Consider the following 22,500-nt stretch of genomic DNA (forward strand, 5'->3'; position numbering starts at 1 on the left):
CCAATGACAGTGTGTGTGTGTGTCGACCCGCGTCAGACTCACAGCTTCTGAAACATCGTGTCCCGCGTCTAAACATGTGATCTCTCAAAATCATCCGCATTCAAACACATCTGGGTTACAGAGAACGACAATACACTGAAAACTCATCATGTACTCGCCCTCACTTCAGTCTAAACCACTTCATTACAGGAAGAGCAAAGAATTCTGGCTACTTCTTTCAAATGGGACTGTCAAGTTACTAAAATGAAAAAGAAAAAAACTCAAAAAGGACATTAAAAAAGTCTCATATAAAGTTCTCGGATGCCTTATCATAGATCTGTGCAAGTTTTTCAGTCAGATCTTTTTAAAGAGTCCAGTTCACCAAAGACTCATTACAGACGAGACTGGCTCAGCTCAGTATTCATGTTAAATATAATCTTTAGTGTAGCTTCTGCATGATTATCCTACTTTTGTTTACAGAATATATGAATATTTGCATGTTTGTTTTATTGTTTTTTATTCTTATATTGCTTGTTTTTGCATAAAGCACCTTTTAGAAGACACTACATAAAATAGTTTATTATTATTATAAATGTATTATTTGTTTATTAAACAAAGCTTTCATCACAGAAAAAGACTCAGAATATAGTGCAAGATTCATATGGATCACTTTTATGATATTTCTTAGAGTCCAGTCCCTATTGATTGTTCAACTTTTGTGTTCCACTGAATAATCAGAGATTTAAAATGAATGACGAGTAACTGATGACGATTTTGGGATGAACTATTACTTTAATGAACAGACTAAACCGTTCATTATCTGGCACAAAAAATAAAACACTGATAATCTGCATAAATCATTGAATCCGCATGAACCGCTTTGATTTGATCAAGGTGACTTTGTTACTTCAGTCTTGAGTTTCTTCCAGAACGAACACGTCACAATATTCCTCATTATAATAATTCATACGCAGAATAAAGGGGCGGGGCCTGGTTGAGTTAGTTAGTAGTGTGTTAAACTGGCGGTTATGGTAAGGGGCGGGACATTTCCCAAACACACTCGAAGCGCTCGACCAATCACAACACACTGATCCAGCCGACCAATCAGAGCACAGTGTGCTTTTCAGGAGGAGGGGCTTCATAGAGACAGGAAGTAAACAGAGCGTTACTGACAGACTGGGAAGAGAGGAGCCGCAACAATGGAGAATATGAGGAAAATAATCAACATTCAAGCAGGAAAACCTGTTCTAGTAGAGCCTGAAAACAACATCACGACTGTAAGAGTGTGTCTTACCCTCACAGCTGCTGTGTCCCTCCTCGTATCCGGCGCTGCAACTGCATTTCCCGATCGGCACCAGCCATTCCCCTTCGGCACTGCAATGCATTCTGGGAGGACTGTCGGTGTCCACCTCAGAGTTATTCACACACGAGCCTCTGACCTCCACTAGAGTCGCGAACGCGGCTTCTGCCACCGTATCCGGGAACACGGCTAAATTCTGCACCGTCGACAGGCATCGTTTATAATACACTCTGACGGAAACCAGCGCGACGCACGCGCCGACATCCTGGAACGCCAGATGAAACCCTTTCCGGTTCAGATGCCCGATCTCACGCACCTCCGTGTTCAGCTTCATCTTACGCTCTCCCAGATCTCCCTGCGTGAAGCTCTCGTCCGCAGCGATGGTGTCGATCTTGCTGTATCGGTCCTCTCGGGTCACGCGGCCCAGGTCCCAGTCCGACTCGGCGTACAGGAGGTTGAAGGTCTCCTTGCAGCTTCCGGAAACCCCCGGGATGCTGTTGCAGTCTCGAAGCGTGAACTGCAGCTCGATGAAGATGCGCTGGCCGCCCTGACGCCAGATCCAGCCCGTCTGGAGCCAGTTGTTCTGACTCGGCTCCATCACGTTACACACCTGATATGTGCGGATCGGCTTGTATTTCTCATCCACTCCGCTGATCTCCTCCCACTGGAATGAGAGAGAAAAAGATCTGGTTAAAAACCAAGGTGATATTCATTGCAAATCTTTCTTTTGTTTGCAATTTATCCATTAACGTTGGTTAAATGCCAATGGATTAGAATGAAACAAAATTACTAGGGCCAGGACTTTAACACGTTAATTAAGATTAATTAATTACAGACTCTTAACGCGTTAATTAAGATTAAACGCGTTAAACATTTTTCAACATTTTTCAGCACCGCGGAACGTTTCTCACTGGATGAGTTTCGGCGGACCGATTATACTGGAGCACCAACTAGCGTTCATGACTTCAGACAACAACAAACCACAGTGAACATGAACGAAGAAGCTGACGAGACCGCTTTGGTTGGCCCCGTGGTTGGAAGCGTCGATAAGAGCATGGTTGTGTGCAAGTTATGCAACAAGGAATTCGCATATCACCTCAACGCAAAACATAGAGCAGCTAGCGTGGACCTATAGGCTACCTGAATTTCTGAAATGTACTATATTTCTAAATATGCTATTGCTACACTTAATGGCAAAAATTGCACTGGTCTGCTGGACTTGGTTGAACAAAAATAAACAATATTTTGTTGCTTAAGCTTATGTATTCAGTCATTATTCAATGGTATACTAAAAATCCATGTGAAAAAAATTACTTCTCAGTGTTCTCAGGTCAAATATTTATGCAAGTTAAAATGCGATTAATTTCGATTAATTAATTACAAAGCCTCTAATTAATTAGAATAATTTTTTTAATCGAGTCCCGGCCCTACAAATTACAAAATAACTACACTTTTCATGGGTTGTGCAAACTTTTTCACTGTGCTTTAAGAATCAAGGTCTCTAATGATAAAAATATTCATTGCAAAAATTTTTTTACGAAATAAATAAATAAAGTACATTTTCATTGGGTTTTCCCACATTTTCACTGAACATCCCAACAGCATTAAAAGACTGAAGTGTGATACTTATATTAACAGATCAAATCCAATACTATTTAATCTTCTAATGTCTCCTTTCTTGCATCAAATCCCTACAAAGGTGACATATTTTGGGGAGATATGTAATATTCATTGCATTTTTTTGTGCCTTTTATCCATTAATATTGGTTAAATGCCAACGGATTAAAATTAAACAAAATTACAAAATAAAATAACTACACTTTCATGGGCTGTACCAACTTTTTCACTGTGCTTTATGAATCAAGGTCTCTATGATAAAAAAATAATAATTGCAAAATAAAATTAATTAATTAATAATAAATAACAATAAAAAAATGAAAAATTAAAACAAAAAAAATTACATTTTCATTGGGTTTTCCTACATTTTCACTGAGTATGCCTACAGTATTAACAGGCCGAAGTGTAATCTTATACAAACAGATCAAATCCAATACTATTTAATCTTCAAATGTTTCCTTTGTTGTAGTAAATCCCTTAAAAGGTGACATATTTGGGTAGATATATGTAATATTCATTGAAATTATTATTATTATTATCATTTTTTTGCCATTTATTCATTAACATTGGTAAAATGCCAATGTATTAAAATGAAACAAAACAAAATAACTACAGTTTTCATGGGCTGTACCAACTTTTCACTGAGCTTTAATAATCAAGTTTCTAAGATAAAAATATTGATTGTAAAAAAGGTGGCATATTTGAGTAGACATGCATCTATGTACACAAAGATGTACATTACCAAATCTCTGTAGACGAACATCCCTACATATCACAACATGTGAACAACACTGTCCATGTCAATAAGTGCATCACACGCTGGTATTGATATTTATAAGGCGTGCAGTTTAATACATTGGTGTAAAGATTAGTGGCAAATCAGCTACAGTTTATCAAACACAGTATATATTACATCTAAAGCATCTTCAATCAGCACCACAAACAAGCTCACTGTCTGCGAGAGAGATTATAATGAGCCTCTGAAGACGAACACTCACACTGTTTTCACAATTAATTGCAGTGTAATGAAGATCCTTCGTTTCTCAGGGAATTGAGCAGTTTGTCTGAAACTCTCCACTGATACGAGAATGAGTGGCAGTGAATTTACACTGTGTGTTGTGTGTGTGTGTGTGTGTGTGTGTGCGCGCGCGTGTGTGTGTGTGTGTGTGTGTGTGCGTGAGTGGTGTGTCTGTGTGTCTGTGTGTGTGTGTGTCTGTGTGCGTGTGTGTGTGTGTGTGTGCGCGTGTGTGTGTGTGTGTGTGCGTGAGTGGTGTGTCTGTGTGTCTGTGTGTGCGCGTGTGTGTGTGTGTGTGTGCGTGAGTGGTGTGTCTGTGTGTGTGTGTGTGTGTGCGCGCGCGCGTGTGTGTGTGTGTGCGCGTGTGTGTGTGTGTGTGTGTGCGTGAGTGGTGTGTCTGTGTGTCTGTGTGTGCATGTGTGCATGTGTGCGTGTGTGTGTGTGCGTGCGTGCGTGTGTGTGTGTGTGCGTGTGTGGTGTGTACGTGTGTGTGTGCGTGGTGTGTGTGCATGTGCGGTGTGTGGTGTGTGTCTGTATGTGTGGTGTGTGTGTGGGGGGGTGTGTGTCTGTATGTGTGGTGTGTGTGTGTGTGGTGGGGGGGTGGTGTGTGGTGTGTGTCTGTGTCTGTGTGTGTGTGTGTGTGTGTGTGTGTGTGTGCGCGTGTGCGTGAGTGGTGTGTCTGTGTGTGGTGTGTGTGTGGTGTGGTGTGCGTGTGCATGTGTGCGTGTGTGTGCGTGCGTGCGTGTGGTCAGGTGTGTGTGCGTGTGCGTGTGCGTGTGTGTGTGCAGTGTGTGCGTGTGCGTGTGGTGTGTGTGTGCGTGTGCGTGTGGTGTGTGTGTGCGTGCGTGCGTGTGGTCAGGTGTGTGTGCGTGTGCGTGTGCGTGTGCGTGTGTGTGTGCGGTGTGTGCGTGTGCGTGTGAGTGTGGTGTGTGTGTGCGTGTGGTGTGTGCGTGTGTGTGTGTGTGTCCACAGCTGTGGTGGGAGCAGGAGACAGAGGATTTAATCGCTGTCAGGTCCAGAATTAACAAGCTAAACAAATAACAGCTTGCCTCGAGTCCCAGCATGCATCATTCCTCCTCACAGATAACGTTACGAATGACGAAACGTGTCGTCCTGAACTAAACGTCCTCTGTCAGGCTTACTCATCTCAGCTACGAGATCTTCAGCACGCGCTTTAGCGTTGAGAAAGACAGAAGCGGATGCGTGATGCACAGGGTTTATCTGGCGAGTCCATACTGGGAATACACACACATATATATATATATATAAATGAACTAAATTAATAACTTTTTAGAAATGAACAGAAATTAACCATTACTGAACTTAAGTTGGACTGAGACACTATTTTCTTCTAGAAAACGAACTTTGTTGCATTATTTTCCTGTTATCAAGGTAAACAATCCGTATTGTAAAAAAGCGCTATATAAATAACGGTGACTTGATCATTTGCGTTAAACATTGCGCTTATGCTTTCATATAAAGCTCTCATGTTTCATGCACTTTTCCCGCAGGAAAGACTAATTTCTGCTAATTTCAGATGTTTTCTTCATAGAATGCATAATTCACTACTTTAAATGACGTGAAACCTGACGTTTTCCATTCATAGTGCGCAGATGTGATTTTATGATTTTTTGCTGCAGCCCTACCATGAACTATTATAGTTTCTTCAAAGTCTAAAATAATCTAATAAATCGAAGTCTTACCCCATTAGAAGGATATGAGGTCCAACCCAGCTCTGCCTGGGACTCCTTAGAATTCAGCAACACAACTGCAGGAAAAAAACAAAAGCAAGAGAGAAACAATATAAGAAGGAATCATTAAATTGCGATTATATGTTGTGCAATTTCTTTCTCACTGTCAGAACACATAGAGCTGATCGTGTTTGATAACACTGAACACACACTCCGCTGAAACGAGAACTGACAGACCTGCAGTGCTTAGTGAACCAACTGCAGCGCTCATCAGCAAAGCACAGGAATATTGACCACCTTCAGCTGGTCTGCGGCACAATGTGCTGGTTTAACATTTAAACAATAATTATCAAAAGGAAAATAAATGTTTTACACCACCAGCATGATGCAATAGAGCCCAAGAGGCATGTGAAGCAAATTCATGCTGGCATTTTTCATTTCCGCTGCATTTTTACAATTACAAATCCTTAATCTGAACCTCCGCTTACAAACTAAATGAAAATGAGCAGTGCACCAGTGAATGTTGTAATTCAGCGATTTGAACAAGTACAGGACTGAGGAAACAAACTCGGGCAACATTTTTAAAAAGATGCCCTTGACACAAATAACGCTTGGGCTCTGAGTCAGCACTTGGACAAGGCCTATAATTCAGCAGCAAAGACAGTGTTCGGATCTCAGACACAGTTTCAGGACCCTGGACAGCGGCAAGATGTGTGTGTGTGTGTGTGTGTGTGTGTGTGTGTGTGTGTGTGTGTGTGTGTGTGTGTGTGTGTGTGTGTGTGTGTGTGTGTGTGTGTGTGTGTGTGTGTGTGTGTTTGTGTGTGTGTGTGTGTGTGTGTGTTTGTGTGTTGGTGTTTCAGGACCCTGGACAGCAGTAGGATGTGTGTTTGTTTGTGTGTGTGCGTGTGTGTGTGTGTGTTTGTGTGTGTGGTGTTTGTGTGTGTTGGTGTTTCAGGACCCTGGACAGCGGCAGGATGTGTGTGTGGGTGTGTGTGTGTTTCAGCACCTTGGACAGCGCAAAACACATGCATTTACTACTACTAAAACAGTCTAAATCTGCACAAAACAACAAGATATGAAGGGTGACATGTCTATGCTTAAATATCCTCACTTTTCCCAGCATAATGTGCAGAGACAAATACATTTGCAATGAGTTTTGAACACTAGGTTTTGTGGAACTGTGGTTTGTTTGAACATTCCAACATGTCAACTAACTAACTAACTAACTAACCCGGTAAAATGGTAGACGGGGAGGAAAGAAGAGGCTGTTGGAGAGTTTAGAAAACTTCTGCTCATCAAGCCTGCATTTATTTGATCAAAAATACAGTAAAACAGTGAAATATTATTCCAATGTAAATCAGCTGTTTTCTATTTGAATATATAGTAAAGTGTAATTTATTCCTGTGATCAAAGCTGAATTTTCAGCATCATTACTCCAGTCTTCAGTGTCACATGATCCTTCAGAAATCACTATAATATGATGATTTGATCACATTTATGATTATTATCAGTGTTAAAAACACTACTTGTGTGCTACTTGTTGATTGTGATGCAGTTTATTTTTCAGGATTCTTTGATTAATAAAAAGTTCAAAAGAACAGCATTCATTTGAAATAGAAATCTTTTGTAACATTATAAATGTCTTCACTGTTATGATCTATTTAATGCATCTCTGCCTACAGTAAAAGTATGAATTTCCAGCAAAACGACACCATGTTTGCCTAATTATTGTTTTATGCCACATTTCTCCCATCATTTTGCCAAACATGGTTGTGTATCAGAAGCTGAATTATTCATAATGAATTGCCGTCACAAACGATTGTTTCTCTTTGCTTGGCTCATGCATTGACAGCATCAGTCACACAAACATCACAACACCAGTCTGAAAGCCTCTTCAATTCAAGCCGGATGAGCACTTGTACAGTATCATACAGCGTGTATCGTAGATACAGTATCATACAGCATGTATCGTAGATACGGTATCACACAGCGTGTATCGTAGATACGGTATCACACAGCGTGTATCGTAGATACAGTATCACACAGCGTGTATCGTAGATACAGTATCACACAGCGTGTATCGTAGATACGGTATCACACAGGGCGTATCGTAGATACAGTATCACACAGGGCGTATCGTAGATACAGTATCACACAGCGCGTATCGTAGATACAGTATCACACAGGGCGTATCGTAGATACAGTATCATACAGCGTGTATCATAGATACAGTATCATACAGCGCGTATCGTAGATACAGTATCACACAGCGTGTATCGTAGATACGGTATCATACAGCGTGTATCGTAGATACGGTATCATACAGCGTGTATCGTAGATACGGTATCACACAGCGTGTATCATAGATACAGTATCACACAGCGTGTATCGTAGATACAGTATCATACAGCGTGTATCGTAGATACAGTATCATACAGCGTGTATCATAGATACAGTATCATACAGCGTGTATCGTAGATACGGTATCACACAGAGTGTATCGTAGATACGGTATCACACAGCGTGTATCGTAGATACGGTATCACACAGGGCGTATCGTAGATACAGTATCACACAGCGCGTATCGTAGATACAGTATCACACAGCGTGTATCGTAGATACGGTATCACACAGGGCGTATCGTAGATACAGTATCATACAGCGTGTATCGTAGATACGGTATCACACAGCGTGTATCATAGATACAGTATCACACAGCGTGTATCGTAGATACAGTATCATACAGCGTGTATCATAGATACAGTATCATACAGCGTGTATCGTAGATACAGTATCATACAGCGCGTATCGTAGATACAGTATCATACAGCGTGTATCGTAGATACAGTATCACACAGCGTGTATCGAAGATACAGTATCATACAGCGTGTATCGTAGATACGGTATCACACAGCGTGTATCGTAGATACGGTATCACACAGCGTGTATCGTAGATACGGTATCACACAGCGTGTATCGTAGATACGGTATCATACAGCGTGTATCGTAGATACAGTATCATACAGCGTGTATCGTAGATACAGTATCACACAGCGTGTATCATAGATACAGTATCACACAGCGTGTATCGTAGATACGGTATCACACAGCGTGTATCGTAGATACAGCGTGTACCGTAGATACAGTATCATACAGCGTGTATCGTAGATACAGTATCACACAGCGTGTATCGTAGATACAGTATCACACAGCGTGTATCGTAGATACAGTATCACACAGCGTGTATCGTAGATACAGTATCATACAGCGTGACTCAGACCATCTCTACAGTGCCAAGTCAAATGTACTGAAGGCGAGTATTTTTCCCAAGGTTTTCTGTGGTAAACAAAGACATAAATTTCAGTGTTCTGACTTCGCTTCTTGGTTTGAGTGGATTTTTTTCCCAGATCAGCTGTTGCTCGGTCTCTCCATGTTTAGGGGACAAGATGCCATTTGATTTCTGCTGACACGGACCCCTACTGACTCGACCTTCAGGAGACAAACCGAGACAGAGCCACAGACGAGGTCAAGCTACACACAGCCGTCGCTCGCAGGGACACACACACACACACACACACACACACACGTGAGCTCATACACAGAGACAGAGGAACAGCTGAAACAAGCAGTGGAACGAATCGTTCACACAAAAAATGTCAAATCTTTTACTCACCACCATCTTTTTAAAGTCTATTTTCTAAATGCATGTTATTGATCTAATTGTTATTCATATGATTCATCCATACGTTTGCCCATTTACTGTATTTATTGGATAAGAACAAAACTTTAACTGAATTAAGCTGGATGATGACACTACCGTTTTCTGTAGAGCTGCTTCGACTTTGTTTCATAATTTGTTTCATAAGCCAAACTGAATCAACACTGAACTGACTTCATCTGAATCAGGACACGACTGTCTTTTTTAGAGCTGCTTAACAGAAGAATTGAATTCTGTTTGCATTATTGCTTCTGCTCTTTTCCTGTTTATAACTGAAACAATCTGTACTGTATAATTCAGATCAGCCTCTATCCAATCAACAACCGATTAAGAGAACCAAGTCCCGCCTACATTTTTTCTGTTCCAATAATCGGTTTCCCTCGGATGTAGAGAACGTCATAATACAGAAGAAGATATCCTCACAAGTCACTCTATTCCATGCAATTTCAATTAACATATAACATTATTGTAACATTAAAAAATTAGGTTACACTTTATTTTAAGGTGTCATTGTTACAGTGTAATTAAATATTTAAGTACATGGTAATATTAATTAACTACATGTACTTACTACAGGTTTAGGGTAGGATAAGGATTTGGTTGAGGGTTAATTGCATGTAATTATACATCATTTATTGCTATTACTATGGTAATTACATGTAACATGTAAAAAGAACACTGTAAAATAAAGTGTTACCAAAATTATATGCAGCATAAGTGTCATAAAACTCAAGCACTACATTCCAAGTCAACTGAAGACATGCGATACGATAGCTTTGGGTAATTTAAAGTCCACCTGTAGTCAATCATTTTATCCCCTAAAACTCATATTTTAAATCACATAAAGCGTTTTTTCCTTTAAAAATATTCTTCATGCCAAAATATCTTGAATGTAACTCGACACCCTTGCCTCATTTAGTATGCGTGGTACTATGAATATGCAAATGAGCCCCGCCTCCACTCACTCACTCACTCACTCAGAGATCCACTCGTTGACGATCACACGTTGATCGATTGGTTACAAGGTAGTTTGTGACGTCAGAAACACCAGCGATTTCAAAGCGTGTTTTTGAGACTGTCTTTGGTTAACTGCAGTTTTAAGGAGAAAATACTCAGCAATGCTGTCGACTTATGAATTTACACATGGTTTGACTTAAAGCGTATTAAAAATTGATGGATTTTCACCCTGGGGGACTTTAAATTGATGTTCCTGGAAATCTTGAATCTGAATAACTTCCTCTTCTCTGATGACCTACATCTGATCTTGTTTGATAAAAGTTTCACGAGTCACAATAGAAGGAAAAAAAACGTGTAAATTCATATTAAAAACACCACATAGACATATATAAACAACATTAAAAGCTTGATTTTCACCACAGGGGGACTTTAAGTGGTTGTTGACGGATAATCTTTCTCGACAGTCGTATTCCTCATTCACACTCACTATCTAAAGAAGACCAGCTGCGACATTCGGCTAAACATTTCATTTTATATTCAACAGATGAAAGAAAATCATACAGGTTTGGAACAACATATTTTCATTTATGCATGAACTATTCTATAAATTTGAGCCAAAATGAGCAAGAACATCATTCCGGCATCTTTGATTTCAAAAATACACATTCTGTCTCTTTTTAGCAAATGTACTCAAAGCAAATAACCTTCATTACATTAAGCACTACGCTTCCCTCTAGACATTAGCAGACATTACCCCAATTTACCCTCAAAACAAAGACAACGTCTAAGACTGACTGAAGGATGTGCTTGTGTCACAAGGGCACTGATCTCCCTGTCAAACCCAACACACACATGTAAATCCCAGTGAAAGAATTATAATACGAGAACCATACAATTCAATAGAGGGGATTAGCCCCATGTTGTTAAACTCTCTTCCATGAAGCTTATCTGCATATATACATAAAGCACAGGACGCACCAATCAGAGTCCAGAGACCTGCGGGACACTCATCGGCCAAAAATTATCCCTCTAATAAGCACACAGACACACACACACACACAAAAACGCTCTGTACGTGCATACACTCGCTTGTAGCGTTAAAGCCAACAGAATGGCAAAGCGCATTAAGTTGAAGCCCCATATAGACCTTTATGACCTCATTAAACTTTCAGCTCCGCCATTAGGGTGTAAAGAGCGCTTGCTTTCTCTAGGGTTGTATGGAAACGCTCACACACACACACACACACCAGCCACTGAATCCTAATAACAGCTGTTTGCCTGGGTTTCGGCACAGGGGGAGGTGTATTCACCAGCACTTCTCAGTCATTCTCGCTCTTTTTTCTGATCAGCTTGGCATCGTTTGGAAATGGGTCACGGTGGCGAACGGCCCGCTTTTACAAACACAACCCCCTCCGAGTCGACGCAACACGACATCCTTCCCAGAACCGGATTGCTTGGCTCGTATATTATCTAGACAGCGCCAGACTCAGAGGCACACACAAATGAAAAGTTGTATTCAGGAAAAGAGGATTGAGACGAACCAAGTCAGCCATTCGGATAAGATTTGCCATTCAGACGCAAGAGATTTTCTGTGTTTGGTCAGTGAGATTGAGAGAGCCATGGTGCAAATTTGAGCTTCACCATTAAGTCACCTTTACTTATAATTATTTCTGTCTTAAAATCATTTAAATGATCACAGAAGTACTGGGATAAAAGTTTAGTGTGTGTATGTAAACACTGATGTTTAGGGTAGTGATCAAAATAAAGTAAATCACCTTATGAAAGAAACGTGACACTTCAAGTAATTGCATCAATTTCATTGTTACACCAGTAGGTGGCGACATGTGACTTAAAAGATATGTTTGTCATTGAATCATTAGGTGTGTTCGATGTGAAGCGTTAAGATCTGTTAAAAAATACTTATTCATCCAGTAATAAAACAAGTGAAGCTTCTGAGTCATTGAATCATTCACGCAACCGATTTAAAAAATAAATAAATAAATAATTCAAATTAATGAAATTTTTTTTTTAATTAGTAGGGATATACCAGCCACCATATCGGTATCAGCCGATATAGGTTCATTTTTGATGTCATCATTATAGGTCCGATAAAAACAAACTTTGGCCAACATATTAAAGATGATAAATAATGTATTATTTCCTTGAGAAGATCATTATAATCGTGTGCCTGGGACATGGATTTTAATTGTGAGACGTTTGTTTTTGTAATCAGGCTCTCAAAAATGATGTAAAAAAATTTGGCGAAATATATCGGTTATCGGAATTATCAGTATCAAATTGGTGCATCCCAATTAAATAGACTACAGCAATTAACATTTTATCAGAACCTCTAGCAAATGACGTTATTTTGTTTAGTTGTCTATTCAGAATCATGGGAGAATCGACAACAATTCTCACTGTATCCAGAATCATGCAGTCAGCCATTCAGACGAGTCGCGAGAGATTTTCAGTGTTTGCTTGAGTCGTGTTGCTGATAACTAGTCTGTGACGGTGTGTGTTCAGTCATGATGCGCATGTGCTGATGGAGACGTGACTGACGGATCGTAAACGGCTTCCAGTCTCGCTCGTGACGTCACGATCACCCGCCAGAACCTCCGAGCTGTCAGAGCAAAGAGAGAAATAACTTAATGTGCTTATCAAGAGATTCAGGGTTATTAAACGGTCAAGGAATGACTTAAGACTGACATGTACCGCTTTAAAGCTGCTTTTCCTTATGTCCTGTGAAGATGATTCAGAATTAAGTAAGTAAATGCAAGAGTTTTACTGAAGTGTAGAAGGAAGGGTAGAGAAAAAAAGCGTATTAAAAAAATCCGCCCAAAGTTTCCTTCATAGCTCAGCGGCGTCTACACTGGCCTCGGTTCATCACAAATCCATGTTTCTTCATTTTGAAACACACGTCAGGAATGAAGACAGCAGTCGCTGATATGACTTCCGGAGAACTGGCTTACATAACAACACGTATGAGGAGCGAGCCGAGTCAACATGATTAGAAGCCATCAAAGACACGACAGACAGCTCGGATTAATGCACATTCAAAGTGACAGGACTGATCTACAGGACAAATCAAACGTTTGTGGGGAAAATGCATTCAGATATTGAACAAATCCAATTTTACATCTTCTAATGAAATTTTGACAGGTGGCTGCACTGTTTTGGGTGGTTGTTAGGCGTTTGATAACACACACACACACACACACACACACACACGTTTACTTAGCTATCTAAATGGGGACATTACATAGACGTAATTGTTTTGATACACACCTTTGTTTCTCGACCTCCTGTCCCACTTAACCTTCGTGCTGATTGCTTTGTTTTTTTAAATGTCACGGATTGCCTCCATGTAAAGCGGAGCTCCTTCTGAACGAGAGGACAGTTTTAGTGGAGCTTTCATACACACTTCAATAATTGAAGCCGTATCGTTGTTGATTCCTCCATTACCTCTGGCCAAGTCGAGCAAAAGAATGTTTTATTCAGACCAGAGCTGCTATTTGTGCACAAAACCGGATGCTCTCGGCCTGTGTGTTTCTGTCCATGCTGGTCAGGATTTCCCCTTTAAATGTCAAGTGTGTTTAATTCAGTTTGAGTTTCATCAGAACGCTTTACTGTGTCGTTTGAGAGTCTGAGACGGCTGTAACCGAGGTTATGTCTGATTCAAGGGTAATGATAAAGATAAAACAATAAGAGATGCACTAAAATATCAATGGTCAAAACAACTGTTTTCAACACCGATAATAATCATAAATGTTTCTTGATCATCAAATCATCATATTATAGTGATTTCTGAAGGATCATGTGACACTGAAGACTGGAGTAATGATGCTGGAAATTCAGCTTTGATCACAGGAATAAATTACACTTTACTATATATTCACATAGAAAACAGCTGATTTACATTATAATAATATATCACTGTTTTACTGTATTTTTGATCAAATAAATGCAGGCTTGATGAGCAGAAGAGACTCTTTCAAAAACATTAATATTTGTAAGGACTTTAGAACTATAGTTTATAATGCTGAAAATAAGAACAGAAACCTTTACATAAACATGTGACAAACATGCATATTATTATTCATGAAAAATTATAGAATAGAATAGTTTTTAAAATGCCATTTAAAGTATTTGATACAGTGTGTCCTGATTTTTTCAGGTTCTTTTTTAAACGAGAAGGATCTTCTTGGTGCATTACTAGAAACTATGTATTAAAGAAGGCCAGAGTAAGTGAACAGCTTACATCCCTGATTCTCTCTCTCTGTTCTCGTTAATAAGCAACGGAGTCAAAAAAGTGGAAGAGTGGTTACGTAAGTGGAAGAGAGAGAGGAAGAGACTTTTTTTCCCCTCTCTCTCAATTTAGGAATCCAGTTTAGATCTTATTAGTGTGTGATTTTTGGCACATTAGCACATCAGCTCCCTGACAGGAGGAGGAACGTTCACTCCCACCCGTCTCTTTCATTCATCCTCAAACACACACACACTTCCCAGCCCTCGGATCTTCCACCTCCTCGACAACACACTGAGTCCAATCACAGAGCCGTCATTAGGATGTGGACGGAGTTCTCACTTTCTCTCTCTCTGACACACACTCACACACTCTCACCCCTCTCTGACACACACTCACACACTCTCACCCATGGAGTTTACAGTGGGCTAATGTTCAGACGCTTTATGTCATCAAACTGATAATGAATGTGATGATGACACACTTGACTCAAAGTCTAAAATTAGTTACTTTCCCCACTGAAACACAAACATACACAGACACTACAACTGCTCGTCATAAATTTTTTTTAAAATTTTTTTTTTTTAATTATTAAAAAAAAGAACGTTGACCAAATGTCTTTCAAATCACATCCATCCACCCCCTCTCATCATATCATATCATATCATATCTATCAGTCTCGAGACGCTCTTCCTCCAGCTCCCTTCCGCCTCCGTCTTTCCATTATTACTACAGACATTGATCTCCATCCTATTGATGAATGAAGGCAAGTGAAAAGGTGTGTGTGAGAGAGAAAAATAGAGAGAGACAGAAAGGTCTGGGGTCGAGAGAGAACGGCCATCCATCAATAGGGCACATCACGAGCCGCAGAAATCCATATTCTCGACAGCTGATCAATCAATAGGCAGAACAACGGGCGCTTGTGAAAGAATACGGCCCGGCAAGTCGATAAGTTAGAATAACAGGTCTGTGCCTGTTAAACTGAGGAAAGATGGAGGGATGAATGGAGGACAGAAACCCTGTGTTTACTGCAGAGCTGATGACAGCGAGATATATCAGTCTACAACTGAGGTTCTCAACCTCAAGATGACCTCAAATAAGACAAAACAAGCTTTAAAACCAGCTAAAACTCCTAAAAATCAAGATATTTTAGTATATTATTAGTCATTTAGATATTTTTAGTAATTCACCCCCTCAAATGTTTTTCTTTGAAGAACCAGGATTTGCAGTGTCTGGGAAAATCTGGTTTAATTTGAAAAGTGTGATTTCTAGACCTGGAAAGGTCATGTAAAATGCCATAGATACTTTTGTAAATAATTTTTAAATTAAGCTTAAAATATAAAACACATTATAGAGTATAAATTATGAGTAAAAATAAATAAATCCGAATCCAGTAGTCATGAACGACTGGAAAAGTCGCCAGGCCTCTTGATATTTTTGTGGACAATGGTGATATTAAAAGACCACATTCAGTAAACACCTCATGGATGATGCAAACTACACACAGATGAGCCGATGAACACGGAGCATGAAAGCAACGTGATTTCTCAATAATGCTTTTTTATGGAAAAATGCTTAACGAGAAACTGCACGTTGGGTTTATATTCTGTGTTCATTTGCTCACTTACCTAATATATATATAATATGCACTGCATCATCAATAAGCTGTATTGAACTTGGTCTTTTAATATCACTATCTTACTACATTAGTACAAAAGCCTGGAGATAATGACTGGCGGGCAGCGGGAGAAAGCTTTGCCCTTCAAGAGGGCGTTTCTATAAGAGTGTGACGTCACGTGGAAACTATGAGTAAATATATAAATCCAAGACAGCTGCCCGTCTAAGTCAGGCTTTTAATTATCATTTGTACAACTGTCAGATCTCATCGCTCGCCCGTCTCACATGGTCTCGATTCATTTATTCCATGATTGCTTATTTGCTTATCTGTGAAGTAGATAATTTGAGCATATTATTAATTCACAAAATCCTTGTTTGTAAAATGGGAGGGGGGGGTCCACTAATTATGCAAATCATGAGCAGAATGGCTTCCTTCGGGATTGAATCAGACGGTCCTTATTGCCTCTTTCCACAGCCCTGTTGATCCAGCTATATTAAATGTGAAAAGAGCAGTATGTTTAATGTCACAGTATTTATAACAGTAGGCAAAAAGATTACTTCCAGTGAGATTCTGAAGTGCATATCGAAGAGTTGCGAATTGCAGTGAAGTGATGCTACTGACGCAGATAGGTCACATGATAATGACAACATTACGATTTGCATCCATACTACACACATTCATACTGTATAGAACATACACAAAACACAAAGTAGGCTATTTATTCAAAGTAAGAACCTAACTCTGAATATGTGATTTTAGCCGCAGCCTTTGTGAATCTCCATGCTAATCATTCAACCAAGCTTGCAATCAAAATGCTTGTTTGATTTTTTAGCCTCAACCAGGTCAAAGTTCATTGACTTCCCCAGATGGGACAATCGCCTTTCGGCAAAGAAAAGGTCATCACTGGAAGACCTTGCATCAATTTCAAGCTCATCGAAGCGAGTGCTTCCGATCAAAACCACCTGAGGCCCATAAGGAAAGCAGAAAGTGTCCAGAACATTGCGGTTCATCACTAGACCTAATGAAGGAGCTTTTCACCAGTAATGCACCATAAATGGTTTCCCAACAAACATATTTTCTAGTGGTGAGGAAATTATCAGCCAAACTTGTTTACCTCAAAGAAAACATTAATCAACGATGGCATGGGAAATATGATCTAAGATACCCATTCAACACTCAGTGCTGTTAAAAGATTGTGCTTTTGATGAGTAATTTTGCCACGGAGAGGGTCATTTCAACCTTCTTATTTAGTGTGGAGGAATGGAAAGATTGCTCACATTTAAATCTCAGGTTGGAGGGAAAGAGGAAGGCGAAACCATTTAGGAGGCTGAAATGAAAAATGTGACAGGCATCACATAAAGTGAAAAGGAAAAGGTCTTAACCCTGGTTCCTGTGGCACCCCAATATCCAGCAGCCCACACATCTTCTGAAGAAGCCTGTGCACTAATGGACAGATCACAGGGACTTTAATCACAGCTCAGGGAGAGGGTCTCTCTCTCCATTTCTCCTCTGCCAATCATCCAGCGAGTCTGAAGCCCAGCGGTCTCCTTACGACTATGACTTATGAGCTGAATAAAGAGAACAGAGTCAGGATTAGACGGAGAACATGTGATACTACAGACCGGGAAGAGGGAATATTAGTGCTAACCCCAACTAAAGAATTCTCTAGTCATTTTTTTAAGCCTTTAGTGGACTAATGTCGACTTTTATATTACATTTAATTACTTAAATATGCGGTGGGCTAAATATATATGCCTATTCCCTGCCCAAGTGCACTCAAAGCTTGCCGCAAAGCACTGGCAAAAGTCATGATTATGAATGTGTTGGAAAAAATAGCAAAGAGACATTTGAATTATTTAATAAACTAGTGTTTTTCTGCCCCATCTAAAGATTTTTCTAGTCGACAAGTAGTCATCCATTTATGCCATTAGTCAACTACTCTTGACATTTAGCTATATTAATTGAATTACTTAAATATGCGGGGGGCTGAATATGTGCCTATTCAACGCTCATAAAGCTTGCCGCAAAGCACTGGCAAAAGTAAAGTAAATTTTTTAATCAAGTAGTGTTTTCTGAGTCAGTGTCGGCTGCAAAGATCTCACAGTATAGTGAACACGCCTATAGAGAGAATACCACCTTTCATACGGATTAAATAAGCAGAGAGTATTTGTTTTCTGTTCGAATTGGTGCGTTTAAAAGTACATTTCAAGCTTTCTATAGGTATGTTTCTCATGTCTGTGAGGAAAAACGCTGAGTTTCGGTTCATTAATGTGAGGGCTGCAGGTCACAGAGACTGAGACGGAAGAAAGCTCACCCTGTTGGTCTTTATTTTATAAAGCACGTTTTTGTTGTTATTGTGAGTGTACACAAATAAAAGTAGTCCTTTACAGTTTGGAATGTATTGGAATGTATTACTCTTATCTGAATGACAATAAATTAAGTAGGGAGTAAATGAAGTAGAAAAATTAGTATTTTAGCTAGAAAATATAAGACTTTCCCTATAGAAGTGTTGAAATAAGTTCTGGAAATTGTGAGGTCATTTCTTTCAGTATATTAAAGAGATTAATTTCTCACTTAGTCCCGATTAGGACAGACCGGCCTGGTTGGCAAGGAGAAAGATTTTTTTTTTTTTTCATTTAAAAATCATAAGCAGCTCAAATAATTGATAACTTCAGACTGTGGTTTGGTTTTGTTTTCGAGATTACTAAAACAAAAAAAAAATAAACAAAAAAATCACCAATTCAAATTATTACTAAATACTATGCAAGTATATAAATAATGCTAAAATATTGAACCATCTAAATTTGTGCTTCATGAAGATACTGTGTCTGTTTTAAGTACTATATTAAAGGTTTTAGATTTCAGGCCAACAGAATCATATTTTGTGTGTTAGTAATCAAGGAAAACATGTTAAATTTGTTAGTGTGAGTGGGTGTTCGAAATAAAATAATAAATTCTGCTGAACTGCGTCCAAGATCTCATCGCTAATGAAATCTGTGTATGGAAAGAGAAAGAAAGATACAGAGTGAGTTTATTAAAAAAAAGATAGTAGGGTCTCATCTACATTCACCCTGAATGGACAGATTGAAATTTAAGGTTCGTAGAGCTTCTATAATAAAAAGGAGGAAAACAGAAAAACACCAGGCAATTTTCAGAAGACCCCATAAATGCAAACACGCACATAAACACACACTCTCACAGCCGTGATTGAATGCAAATTAAAATGCAAATGCCGCGCTACTAGTGTTCGAGCAGCCCGGCCCGCAGATGGACGCATTTGAACACGACAGCTCAGACAAGTTTGGAATGTCAAAAAGTTGCGTGGCACTAAGCAGAGTCTTCACACGTTCATGTCAGATTCAGAAATCACCATGAAGAAATGGGACAGTTTATCTTTTCATACTCGGCTGAGATGCTTTAGTTACTATGATACAGAATATCTGCGGAAGTATTACCAGTCTCTGATTTCAAAGGTAGTTCGTCTCTGAATATGAAAATGTCGATAGAATGTGAAGTGTTTGCTTTGGCTCTTGTTTTAAACGCTTTAGCTCCGTTGTTGTGCTTGTCGTCTGTTGCCGTTGCACAAGCAGAATGTGGCGGTTGGTCGTGAGGTATTTGTCCCGCCCCTCCTCCGCTGGGATTGGATATATAAAGATGTTTTTAAATATGTAAAGCTCCCATTGAAAAAAATATGCTGGCCTTATGGAAAATGTAGATTGCTGCAGTCTATTTAAACAAATATTAATTTTCTTTGTTATTTATATATATATATTTTAATTAATCAGCAGTAGCCTGACGTCGTCAAACTGAGATTCTAGTCAGAATGTGAGTCTGATACTGCTCTATTGGGCTGTGATTATGGGGTGTGTGTCATCCGAACCAGGAAATAAAAGGCCTCTGCACTCCATTGGATAGACCTAGAACCAATCAGAGCAACGGAGTAAGTGACATATGTTGAGCGATAGATTAAAGTTGATAGATTAAACTTTTTCCGAATCCCATAGGAAGGACGGCAAAAACATCTTTCCCATCGACAAATGCCTTGATCGCTGTTCTCTGTTCCTATTTTAAAATTAATGTGTTGGCTATATCTTCTATAACACACGCGATAGCGGAATATACACAACTCAATTCTCCAGCGGCAGCCATGAATTCAACCCAAGCGCTCTGATGACGTGGATGGTTATGTTACCGTTGCTCATCTGTCCATCATCGTATAAAGCCCGCCCTGACAATTTGATTGGTTCAAACTATTTTTGTTCGGGCATAATTGCTCCTCAACGGATCGAGTCCAGACCAAACATCCCGACTCAAAAATTTTGTGGGCGGGGTTCGGGCTGGCATCCAGGCTAATTAATCAGGTTGAGTGAATGATTCAAATGACTCACTCATAAAGACTTCACTTGTTTCATTACTGGAAGAATCAGTATTTTTGAATGAATCTCTTGAATTAATGATTCAATGACAAATACATTTTTTAACAGTTACTTGTCGCCACCCACTGGTGTAACGATGTAATCGATACAATCATTATTTGAAGCGTCAAGTTGCTTTCAAAAGGTGATTTATTCTATTTTGATCACTACCGTAGATATCAGTGTTTTTATCTGAATTATAAACTTTTATCCCAGTACTTCTGTGATCATTTGAATGATTGACAGAAATAATGATACTATGTGATTGAAAAGACTGTTTGTGAAGCTGTTTCATGACATCTGATCTCTCTGGTTCAGAACACAGATCCGTTAGTGATCGTCCTTGAAAAATGTTTAATAGAGAGAGCCAAATCATTTTTATTTAGGAATAAGATTGCATGGGTGTTTAAATCGAGATCAGCATCTTTTAACAATTAATCTTGCAGCTCTACGGCTTTAAACCGCTGCACTATTTAACAGTTTTCTCAAGCTTGCAACAGCCCAGAGAACAGCTCTGAATTTTTCATCACATCTGCACTCTCTCGACCGGCTAACAGAGCGAAGCTGCATGTACGATCAGAAGACTGTGTCAATGAAGCTAAAGGCAAATGTACGTACTGTAAGCACATCACTAAGTAAAGTTATATAATAATACTAGAATTTCTGAAGAACAAGTCTGAGCAAAAGACGCCGCTAGTGTGTTGTTAAAAATAATTTCTATGCATTTGCTAAGATGTTCGCAGAGGTTTACAACACATTGCTGAGCAGCTGCTATTGGGTGATCTGGGTGGTTAAGAGCGTGTTGCTAGTTAGGTTCTAGGATGCAAAGTGTGTGTGTGGGGCCCCCCTGCACCCCGTTTAAACACACACTTTCCCCCCTAGGGGGGAGTTGGTATTTTCAAGATGCAAAATACGAGGCATTATTCACTTCATCTGTCTTTAGTGTGTGATGTTGCTGTTTGATCATGAGAAAGCTCCAGTTCTTCTCTATATCAGTGTCAGTGTTTCTGAACTCCTGAAACGCCTCCATTGTATCTTGAGTTTCTTCCGGGAACGAACACGTCACAATATTCCTCATTATAATAATTCATACGCAGAATAAAGGGGCGGGGCCTGGTTGAGTTAGTTAGTAGTGTGTTAAACTGGCGGTTATGGTAAGGGGCGGGACATTTACCAAACACACTCGAAGCGCTCGACCAATCACAACACACTGATCCAGCCGACCAATCAGAGCACAGTGTGCTTTTCAGAAGGAGGGGCTTCATAGAGACAGGAAGTAAACAGAGCGTTACTGACAGACTGGGAAGAGAGGAGCCGCAACAATGGAGAATATGAGGAAAATAATCAACATTCAAGCAGGAAAACCTGTTCGAGTAGAGCCTGAAAACAACATCACGGGCATAACATGGTCTATTTATCAATGCTTGCTTTAACAAATATCACTGAATATTCTCAACACATTTGGGATTCACTGCTGCAGGGATTGCGGAGTAATGCAATAGTACGCTAGCCTGTCATAGTAATAATATACATCTGCTATGCTTTTATTTGTGCAATGACATTAGATGGGCTTTGTTTCAGTTCTATTGGAGGATTTGGGAGATTCAGCTCAGAAGTACTTGTTGAGCTTTGATTCATCAGAATGTTGAAACAACTCTTAAAGGGGACCTATTATGCCCCTTTTCACAAGATGTAAAATAAGTCTCTGATGTCCCCAGAGTGTGTATGTAAAGTTTAGCTCAAAATACCCAACAGATAATTTTCTACAGCATGTTTAAATTGTCACTTTTGAGGGTCAGAAAAATGCACCGTTTTAGTGTGTATCCCTTTAAATGCAAATGAGCAGCTGCTGCCGGTCCAGAGGGCGGAGCCTTACGAGCTCGCAGGACGTGTGTCAGGACAATGTCTCATCTCACGGAATGATAATATCAAAACATAAACTCTCAG

The 22,500-nt window shown here is 39.6% G+C and overlaps 1 protein-coding gene across 2 annotated transcripts in view; it reads right to left on the bottom strand.

Moving 5' to 3' along the window:
* The window catches only part of epha10 (EPH receptor A10), a 220,522-nt gene that overhangs the window by 184,227 nt on the left and 13,795 nt on the right, over nt 1–22,500 (bottom strand). For both annotated transcript variants that reach the window (XM_077232540.1, XM_077232541.1), the window contains exons 2-3: nt 5,615–5,679; nt 1,274–1,943 (exon numbers count right to left, since the gene is read on the bottom strand). In XM_077232540.1, coding sequence (XP_077088655.1) covers nt 1,274–1,943; nt 5,615–5,679 — 735 coding nt within the window. The remainder of the gene's footprint in view (nt 1–1,273; nt 1,944–5,614; nt 5,680–22,500) is intronic.

The sequence above is a fragment of the Siphateles boraxobius genome, unplaced genomic scaffold (genome assembly GCF_051911475.1).
Source record: "Siphateles boraxobius isolate OS27281-9 unplaced genomic scaffold, OSU_SipBor_1 173, whole genome shotgun sequence".
Classification (NCBI taxonomy): domain Eukaryota; kingdom Metazoa; phylum Chordata; class Actinopteri; order Cypriniformes; family Leuciscidae; genus Siphateles; species Siphateles boraxobius.